Here is an 11400-nt window from a genome sequence, read left to right on the forward strand (position 1 = left end):
AGAATAATAATAATAGTAATAATAACACTGATCATCTGATATCTTGCTATTCTTTAAGTAAGAGATTATTACATTCACTCATTCTAATTTCTTATATTCTCTCAGTGTATTTAATACAAACTTCTCTTATATCTGATTCACAGAATTCTCACTCATGAAATCAGATCTGTAACTGATTGTATCAGATATCATAGTATCTGATCTCTTTCAGTATTTAATATTAAGATTGTATACTTGAAACTCTGAGATTCAATGTACTAAGTATTTGAAAGATTTCATCATCAATTGTAGATAGATAAGGCTTTTATAATTCATAATCACTGTTATTATATACTCATTGACAATATATCTATCTCATAACATCAGTGTGTACTTGATTACTAGTAATTTCTTTTCATATACTAAGTAATTGAGCTCAGCATCTGATAGTTTTCTACTATTGTATATCACTGAGTGCAGCTTGCTGTTCTTACTCATCTGTAGAAGAGCATCTCTGATAGCTTATTCAGATACATTTATCTTGATATAGACAGACTTATCATGATCTGATTAAATAAGTACTGAGAATATTATTACACATTTTCTCAGTGTGAGAAAAGCCTTCTTATACACAGTATTTCAGATAATTGAATGAAACTTCTTCTTTCACAGATTTGTATTTATTTCTCTTAAGAGATCTGAGAGTGATATAGATATTCATACAAAATTCTTGATGAATCTGCAGTAATATAAGATTAACTCAAGAAACTATTGTATATAATATATATTTCTCAGTCATGACTAATTTACTATGATATTCAATTTCTCTGAAATGAAATGTATACAGTTATTACTCACTACATATTCTATGAACTTCAACTCTTTCATTTTAAACACACACTTTGTTGATATAATATAGAGCTTATACTCTGTCAGAGTTATAAACACTTTATTGAGATACTTCAGATATTCATTATATAAGTTTGAGAAGACTAGAATATTATTAAGCTATATAAGATATAAGATTTTATTCTGTTTATAAAGAATTGTATTCATTATCATTTGAAAGATGATAGATGCATTTATCAGACTGAATAATATTATCAGAAATTCAAACTTCTCTTATTATATATTAAATATAGTTCATGATACTGACAGTTCATCTACACAGATCTGCCAGTATTCTGAGAGAAGATTGATTTTCAATAGATATCAGATGTTTTCAACTGTATTCAACTGTTGTTGAATTCATAGCAGTGAATATTCATTCTTAATTATAAGCTTAGTAAGTGTTTGATAATTGATACACATTCATCACTCTTCACTCATCTTTTTCATAAATAGAACTGAAAAGCCTCACATGCTTGATAAGAATTATATAAGACTATATTCTAGAAGATCTGTGATCTGACACTTCTATTCTTTAAGATATGTTTGTGACAAAGAGTACATATTCTGATTGACTGATTTCATATTCTTCATATTAATCTCATATATGAGTTCTCATTTCAGTGACAATTTCAGTGAAAGATCTGTTTGAAAAACCTTCTTATACTTCTTCAGAAGCTTCTTCATACACTTGTTCTTCTATATATTCTTTATCTTGATTTTCTCTGCTTTCAGATTCTGTATGATATATAGAATGCTTTCAGATAAGATCTTGTAAATCATTCTCTTTGCTTATTAATATGTAAGCAGATTTAACTCTTCTATATCAGAGACATGAAATGTTCTTCTCATATCAGTTGATAGAATTGTATAAACTGTTTTCTTCTTATCAGTTAACTGTATATAATATGTACATCATTGAATCTGCAGATTGAATCTTTGAAATTAATCAAGTCTGAGAATAAGATTATATTTCACATTCTGCAGCTCTTACACTCAAATATAGCAAGATTATTCTCTGAGATATAGAAGAACTCTTACTCTTACAGATGATATCAAATATCAGTTATCAGATAATCTTATATATCAGAGATTCTTCACTCAGCAGACCTCTTTCAGTTTTCAGATTATATAATTATTAATATATTATATAGATACTTCTGTATTCACTAACACTTTTACAGCTATCTCTCAATTCTTACTCAAGTGCTCTTTATACATTAATATTTCAGGTCTCAAGATATTGAGATAAGTGTTCACTTCATTCTCACTCACATTTCAGTCAGAAGTCTGCTTTCTCTTAATATTCACAGAATTCAGAGAGTCATCTAACATGAGCATCTCTTTCACTTTAAAGACTTTTCATAGAATATCAGTGAGTATCTCTGAGCTCACTGATTCTGCTAGTTTTTTAACTCTCTTGACTATGTATACTGTGTACAATCTTTTACATCATGATTTTAGTGTCTGTAGTTAAAGCAAGCTTAATACTTATAATATCAAGATTTTCACTCAGAGAATCTCTTTTTCAGAGAATTCAGTGCTTTAGTAATAGCATTCAAATCTAGATTTATCACATTCAGATATATGATGTATATTATAGAAGTCTGATTATCTGTTCTCTGTTGAGATACACTTAATTACAGTTTTTTCTATTACAGTTGACTCGCTTGTTTCTATATAATAAGAATGTTATATGCTTTCTTCACTGTATCTGACTATGAGATTAAGTATTTCTATTTCACTCTTAACTCAAGTGTAAGATTATGAATAAAGATCTATAAATAAAAAGACGTGGAAAGCTCTTTATTTAATACAAGATAGTATAAGCTCAAGTGTGTGAAGTATAATGTAAGATTACTTACTTATCTACACTCAGTGAAGTATTTATAACACTTATTTCATACATTCACTTTCTCAAAGTTATATAAGATTCATTTGGAAAACTCATTCTGTATTTGTGAGAATGAATAGTATTTCAAGTCTGTAAGATTTATCTTTTCATTAGATATTTATAATAACTTCACTTTTCTGCATAGAAACACAGCAGATCTTAAGACTTATTAAAATTCTATTAACTGTCTGTCTGTAAGTTCATATTCAATTCAATAATATAATTACATCTGACTTAGTCAGCTGATTACAGTATTATTTTTTCAGTCATTATTGAAGCTTACTAGCTCTAACAGATCTCTCAGCTTAATGTATTTTATGTTCAGATTCTCATTCTGTGCAGTGATCTTTGATAATGTGTATACTTCTGAATAGATTGTGAATAATTGTAATAAGATCTTCAGATTTAGTATAGTTATCTATCTGTGTAAATATTCAATCTCTCACTGCAGATCTAAGACCTGGTTTTCTCTATTCTTATTGAGAATAGTGATTGCATCAGTGAGACTCTTCATAATGAATACTTGATTTACAGCAAATGTCAATTGTTGTTTAACTTCTATCTCAGCCTGTCACTGTGTACACAAGGTCTCAATTTCATTTAGAATTCTTGTATATGTACAGAGCTTTGATTTCAGTTCAGCAGTCTTAGTTACTTTTCTTACTGCTTTGAGTAAACTCTCTGAGAGATTCTGCATATCTTTCAGTTCAGATAGCAGAGAAGAGTGTTCATATTAACTAGAAGAGATGTTTATTTCAGTGATTTCTTATTGATTATACAATGTCTATTATTATATAATTATATGATTTTTGTTATCATTATACAACTTCAGTGATAATCACTTTGCTTTTTATTCTTCTTTTGAGTAGAGAGTAAACTTCTTTGAATCTGGTTTATCACTTACATTCTCTTTCTCACATCTCATCTGTTCACATATCATACATGACTAGACTGGCCGGCGGGACCATGAATTTCACATTTGGTCCCATTTGGTCTGGTCTCATACATTTCTTGGCGTGAGTCCCACCAGGACCAAGCCTCAAAAAAATCTAAAAATGAACCATTTCTGAGAGAAATGGTGTGAAAAATGACCAGATTTAATTCAAGAACAGTGAAATGGAAGTAATTTCTCAGAATAAACTGTGAAAGATGATCATTCTTTCAAAATCAGAATGAGACTGAGACTGAAGGTCAAAATCAGTCTTATTCAGTTCATTCAGTGATTGCTTATATAATCAGAATTTGATAATAATTATTGATAACACTCATGAAACAACTAAATACATTCTTGTGTAAGTTTATTCTTCACTTTCTCATGAAAACTACACTTCTCTGATATACTGTGATCAGAGGTATTAAACTGTCTGATAATTTCATATTTTACAATTATGAGTTTCTTGATTGTTTCTTCTTGTAATTGTCTTCAGCAATAGTGATAAATATCTCAACTTGAGTTGAACTTTCACTTCATTCTCACCTCTGTCAATGAAATTGTCAGAATATCACATGTCATCAGTGCAACAGTTGAATATGTACTCTTAACAATTTTTCATAACTCTAGAATTGATTTGATGTGTAAATTTGTTGAATCATCTTGAAGATAACAGTCAAATTCAGTTTTACAAGCATGTAGTTTTACCTGATTTTTGATTGCAATCAATGTATATAAGTCCTGTTTCAAAGTTAGTATTATAGTTCTATGGAATATGAAGTGTTATCAAAGATCATTACTTACTAGGGAATTGTATTCCACTGTCTTCACATCTTGAACATCTGCTCATTTGAATCTTTGATAGTTGACATTATAGTAGTCTCAGGCTAATTTAACATACAAGTCTTGTTCCTCCTCTGTCCAATCTTGAGAAGTGTAGATATTAACTTAACAGAAGAGATCTAGTAGAGCTGCTACAGCATAGTACTCTGCAAAAGATTGTTCAGTTTTGCTGTAGTAATATGCCAGTTTATTCCTTACAGCAATAATAGCCTGTGCTATAGCATTATTCCAGACTGAATTTCTTTTTGAGTGATTCAACTGCTTCTCAAGATAAGTAAATAAACTGTTATACACTCATCAGACTGACTGCAGCATTAGTGTATGAGTGATTGAGACTGTCTTTATTATCTTATAAAACTGAAACAGTAAATCAATCACATATTTCAACTGAGTTCACTTCATATCAGAAAGTTTCAATATCTGAATCTTTTCTCAATCAGAGTGTTGCACTCAATGATCAATCATCTGATGCAATCAAAGAGCTTAAACAGTCATCTCATATATTGAACTTCACTATATTCTAACATTCTGTATCATATTCAGTGGTGTGACTGATTTGTTTGTTTATTGAATATCATGAAATTGTTGTTATTGTTTAGAAGAGATACAAATCACATTAGCAATGTTTCAAATCTATGATATTTAAATTATTAGTCAATCTATTCAAAATTAACAGTAGCATTATTAAAAAGTGTTATCAAAAAACAATATTAAAAAGTATTATCAAAAAACATTATCTTTTGCAAAGTAAATGTAAAAGTTACTTGAGTAATCACTTTCATCTCATTCTCATCTCAAGAATCAGCCATCTCATTATTCTTCATCTCAATGTTAAGATTCTTTATCAGTGTTTGCATCACAAGTTGAACCACATGAGCAATGCAGAGAATATGACCTTGTTTATCATTTCAGAAATGCAAAGCCAATTTTTGCTTCAAGCTCTTCATCATAGTGTAGTTATTCACAGCATTATCAGTTGTAATTGCAAGAAGACTGAGACTAATATCTTAATAGTTATTTTTAATCACAGTCATTAATATCTCTGCCATATAATCCCCAGTATGACTACTGATCAATGATTCAAATTCAATTAATGTCTCTCAATAAGTTCAGTTCTCATCAATGTAATAACATGTAACTCTCATAAATGCAAGATTATTTATACTAGTTCATGTATTCACAGTGAGAGATACTCTTCAATGATTCTTCAACTCTGATTCTAGATGTTGTATATTGACTTTGTAGTGTGTCTCAAGATTGAACTGAAGACAGAATCAATGTGAAATATGAAGATTTGAATTAAGCATTTGAAGAAGTGTTCAGAATTCAGGGTTTTCAATTAATCAAAGAGAAAGATTCAGAGATATACACATGTGAAGTAATTATTCACAGAAGTTATCAGATGAGAGTTGTGAAATCAGAGTACTGATACATGATTATTTTCACATGATTTTCTTCAAATTAGAAAGTTGATGTTATTAAAAATCATTATCTGATAGAGTAACTTATCAGCTCAGTAGTAATTTTCTGATTATTTTTCTTTTATTGTCTGCATTCTGATGACTTCAGATGTCAGGAAATTTCTTCAGAGTCATGATCAGTTCATGATAAATGTTTCTGAATGAAGTTGCAGTGATTGTAGCAGAGAGATGACTCTCTGATAATCTGCAATACAATCTGTTGATAATTATTTCATAGTTCATCTCAATATTTGTGTTGAGTTTTTCATAAATTACATGACCTGGAATCAGATGTGAAGAATGAAGTGATTATTTATTATGATTGAAAGAGAGCATTCTGTGTTGAATTGTAAACAATGTAGACTTTGTGATTCACAGTGATTTCTTGAAGAGTTTGTGAATCTTCAGTAGAAGTAAAAGAAGTGAAAGAAGTGAATTCAGAAGATATGATAATAATTTGAGAAAGATGATAATTTATTTTCAATAACTGATCACTGATGTGTGTAAGAAGAATTAATATAAGAGAAAATAATCTTGTTTCTTAGCTTAGTTATAATTTTAGTACTAACTCAGATTGAATATCATTGATGTATAAAAGTAAAGAAACAATCTTGATTAATCTCTATCATATTTCTTGAAATATATTAATATTGTAAAAGAGAGCATTATCAAATTGCATTATCAGATGATATCATTAAAAATATATTAATATTATGAATATCAATGTTGAAAAAATGTTGATACTTATACATTATAGTGATTTATGAATCATGATAGTTAAATATATATATATATATATATCATTCCTGACTTGATTACAACTTGTACAATAATTTTTGAAAACTCAAAATCAATTTTAATTATTAATAATTAAAAACTTAAACTTACAACTAACTAATATAAAAAGAAAAAAATCTACTTCTTCTCTTTCTCATTCTTCTTATCATTCTTCATAATTCACTTCTCATTCTTCTTCTTCTTCTTCTTCTTCTTATCTGAGATGATAATCATCTCAAAATCTCTCTCTGCTGTCTTCTCAGAGAAGAGTTCCCACTGCTCTCTCTTAGCCAGATTAACCTGCACTTCAAAATCCCGCATTTCCTGATCTGCTGTCTCAGGTTCCACCCCAGCAGTAAGCAGATTGACATGCTCAGAGAGTAGGGCTGTCTCCTCAATATTCTGAATTATGAAGTGCATTCAAGACCTGAATAAGGCCTCAATCCTCTCCTTCTCTGCCAGCTCCTGCTAATCAATTAGAGAACAGAAGTGTTATCAAAAATCATTATATCTTAATAAGTAAAAAACTTATCAGTTTTGACTTCTTTATCTCTCACTTCAACACTCTCTCAATCTTCTTCTACTATTACTTATTTATAGTAATACTCTTCTTCTCTCTCTCTCTCTTCATCTTGAACTCAAATCATTCTCAGAACTTCTCCTGGTTTCATCACTGCTGTATGAGGCTCTTTACTGTCTTCTTCTTCAATCTCTCACAGGTGATGTCATCTGCATTATTTCTATACTTAGTTCAGTCTAAATCTATCAGAAGTATTACTTAAAATCATTATCATTCTACTCTCTTACAGAGCCTCTTCAAGACATCATAATATGTCTTACAATCTGTCTTCTCTCACTTGAATATCTTCTTCTTCTCTTTCTTCAATCTGTGACAGCACTCACGCGCCTTGATAGTCCGCAGAACCGCAGAATATTTGAAGAAGAATGACATGATTGATTTCAGTGAGCATTGAAAAGAAGTGAAGGCAGAAGAGACAGTCAGAAATGATATAATAATGATAATAATGATGATAATAATAATGATAGTGATAATGATAATGATAGTAATGATAGTGATAATGTTGATAATGATGATAATGATGATAATGATGATGATGAAAGAAAGAGTGCATTGAAATATATTACTAACTTATCAAATATAAAGAGACAAAGAAAATATTAACAGCTTTCAGAGATATATGAAAACAGCTACAGTGTTGTATAGTAATATTATCTTCATTCAATGCATGCAGTGTTGATATTCTTTGTATGCAATTATCATATAATCTATATCAGAGATACATGCAGAAAACAGATCTTTGTTACTAGAAAAAATGATTGCAGCAATTCTCTGTTTTCATATTATAAAGATAAGTTATTCTCATTTCTTTCTTCTCTCTTTTCTCTTCTTCTTCAACCCACCACTAAGTTCAAGCTGGTATGAAAACTATTAAAACACTCTTAGAAACTCTCAAATTAAAGAGTATAGACTAATCAAATTTTAAATGCAGAAGAATCAAATTACATTCAATATTACTAATTATTCATTCCTTCTCAATAAAACCACAGTTGCATCTTCCCCCCCCCTCTCAAATGAAACATAGCCTGTAAAAAGCGAGTATCACACCAGGTTATAATGATCAACACAGCCTCAGCATGCAGGGCTGCATACATGCAGTGCATGCTGAACTGAAAGACTGCATGAATTGCAAACCGGCGCCAGCATCTCAGAGAGAGTCATGTGGTGTGAGAAAGCTGCAACTCTCAGTCACATGCACAGAGAATGAATTGTTACAGTAAGTGCATGTGTATTGCATGAAAGTAACACTTTTTAATAATACTCAGTCTCTGATATCATGAAAATAGAGTCTCTTCATGAGATCTGTTTTTATCAGAAGTCAGAGAATCTTATATTCCTCAAGATCATCTTCACTCATCTTGTCTGTGAAATTGATGAGAGAAATCATTGATTCCAGTGTTCTGCTCTTGATGTCATTCAAGTGACAGCAGAGTTCACCCTGGCCACACTTTTTAAGTGTATGTTTTCTAAATATTCACATTTATACAGATATATACTGATTATTTATTAGATGATGTTAAGACAATAACTCATTGCAGTCATGTTACTCTTACTGTGAGAGATACACAGTTGATGATGAACATTGCAAAGACTCTGAAGAGTGAGTATTTTAAGAGTGCTGCAGTTCTGCAATCTTGATTTTTTTTTTTTTATTTTTTGTTTTTTTCTTTTCCTTTTCTTTTTTTTTTTTTCTTGTTTTTGTTTTGTTTTTTGTTTTTTGTTTTTTTTTTTGTATTTTATATTTTTTTTATAATTAAAATTATATGAATTATGATCTGTGTTCAGAAAAGTAATGATATTTAATAACACTCTCTGTTGAATTTTCAACAAATGAGCACTATGTTATGATATTATGTAAGTGAGAAGTGATTTCATGATCTCATTTAATGCCATTCTCAATAATGAAATCAGAATGAAAATGTGACTAAGAATTCAAACATATTCTTTATTCAGAACTAGATTTTTATTTGAAAAGTGAATCTGAGACCTTTAATATTTGAAATAATGTGATTTGAAATCAATGTGATAAACACAAACCATGATCAGGAGTAATGCTTTTAGGCAACATGACAACTGTAAAGTTTGATCCTGATCTCAGACACGGTCACACGGTCAGTCTATACATGGCATTTATCTGAGTATAGAGTTTTTCTTCAATAAGTGAAGTAATATCAATCAGATACTCTTTCACTCACTGCTCTTTATAGGCTGTCTTTTGAGGTGTTTTTAGAACCACACTGGCATGATAACTACAAATTGCTTTGTAGACAGAATTATTATCCTCTGAAGAAGCCTGCACTTCTCACTGATTTTTAGACATGCTATCAGATGTGATTCAAAGATTGCTTGAGTCTGTGTACAATTACAGATGTACACTGGCTTCTTATATACATTATCTAAATTAATTAGTGGCTGCTAGAGCCTCTTTACATTCGTAAGTGTGTTCAGAAGCAGCCGCGTTATTATTCAGCGGTTGTACATTCTTCCGAATCACAATATTATAGTGATTTGTAAATCATGATCATTAAATATATATATATATATTATTCCTGACATTTATTAAAACTTGTACAATAATTTTTGAAAACTTAAAATTAATTTCAATTATTAATAATTATGAATTTATAACTAACTATTATAAAAAGCAAAAAACTTTTTCTACTTATTATCTTTCTTCTCTTTCTCATTCTTCTTATCATTCTTTATAATTCACTTCTTATTCTCATTCTTCTTCTTCTTCTTCTTATCTGAGATGATAATCATCTTAAAATCTTTCTTCACTATCTTCTCAGAGAAGAGTTTCTACTGCTCTCTCTTAGTCAGATTAATCTGTATTTTAAAATCCAGCATTTTCTGATCTGCTGTCTTGAGTTCTATCTCAGTGATAAGCAGATTAACATACTCAGAGAGTAGAGCTGTCTTCTTAATATTCTGAATTATGAAGTATATTCAAGTTCTGAATAAAATCTTAATCTTCTTCTTCTCTGCTAGCTTCTACTAATCAATTAGAGAACAGAAGTATTATTAAAAATTATTATCTCTTAATAAATAAAAAACTTATTAGTTTTAACTTTCTTATCTTCTGTTTTAACACTCTCTTAATCTTCTTCTACTACTGTTTATTTATAGTAATACTTTTCTTCTCTCTTTCTCTCTTTATCTTAGTTTTAAATCATTCTCAGAACTTCTTCTGATCTTACTACTACTACATGAGACTCTTCACTGTCTTCTTTTTCAATCTCTCACAGATAGTACTATTTACATTATTTCTATACTTAATTCAGTCTAAATCTATCAGAAGTATTACTTAAAATCATTATTATTTTACTCTCTTACAGAGTCTCTTCAAGGCATTATAACATTTCTTATAATCTGTTTTCTCTTACTTAAATGTCTTCTTCTTCTCTTTCTTCAATCTGTCATAGTGCTCACGCGCCTTGATGATTCACAGAACTGTAGAATATTTAAAGAGAGATAATATAATTAATTTCAGTGAGTGTTAAAGAAGAATAAAGGCAGAAGAAGCAGCTAGAAATAATATAATAATCATAATAATAATAATAATAATAATAATAATGAAAGAAGAAGTACATTGAAATATATTACTGACTTATCAAATATAGAGAGACTTAAAGAAAATATTAATAGCTTTCAGAGATGTACAGAAACAGCTACAGTATTATATAGTAATATTATCTTCATTCAATACATACACTGTTGATATTCTTTATATACAGTTATTATATAATCTGTATCAGAGATACATGCAGAAAACAGATCTTTGTTACTAGAATAAATAATTACAGTAATTCTCTGTTTTCATATTATAAAGATAAGTTATTCTCATTTCTCTCTTCTCTCTTTTCTTTTCTTCAATCAATCACTAATTTCAAGCTGATATGAAAACTATTAAAACACTCTCAGAAACTCTCAAATTGAAAAGTATAGACTAATTAAATTTTAAATGCAGAAGAAATTAAATTATCTTTTACAGATTTAATTATTCATTCTCTTTTTAAATAAAATAGCAGTTATATTCTCTCTCTCT

At 29.3% G+C, this 11400-nt stretch overlaps 1 protein-coding gene across 1 annotated transcript; it reads right to left on the minus strand.

The window, feature by feature from the left end:
- Positions 1-6952: 6952 nt before the first annotated feature.
- On the minus strand, positions 6953-7192 carry BDCG_03891 (uncharacterized protein; the record flags this gene model as incomplete). Its single annotated transcript, XM_045419560.1, has 1 exon — positions 6953-7192. The coding sequence occupies one exon, from the start codon at positions 7190-7192 to the stop codon at positions 6953-6955; it is 240 nt and encodes a 79-aa protein (XP_045275829.1).
- Between the last annotated feature and the right edge of the window lie 4208 nt (positions 7193-11400).

The sequence above is a fragment of the Blastomyces dermatitidis genome (assembly GCF_000003525.1).
Source record: "Blastomyces dermatitidis ER-3 genomic scaffold supercont1.4, whole genome shotgun sequence".
NCBI lineage: Eukaryota > Fungi > Ascomycota > Eurotiomycetes > Onygenales > Ajellomycetaceae > Blastomyces > Blastomyces dermatitidis.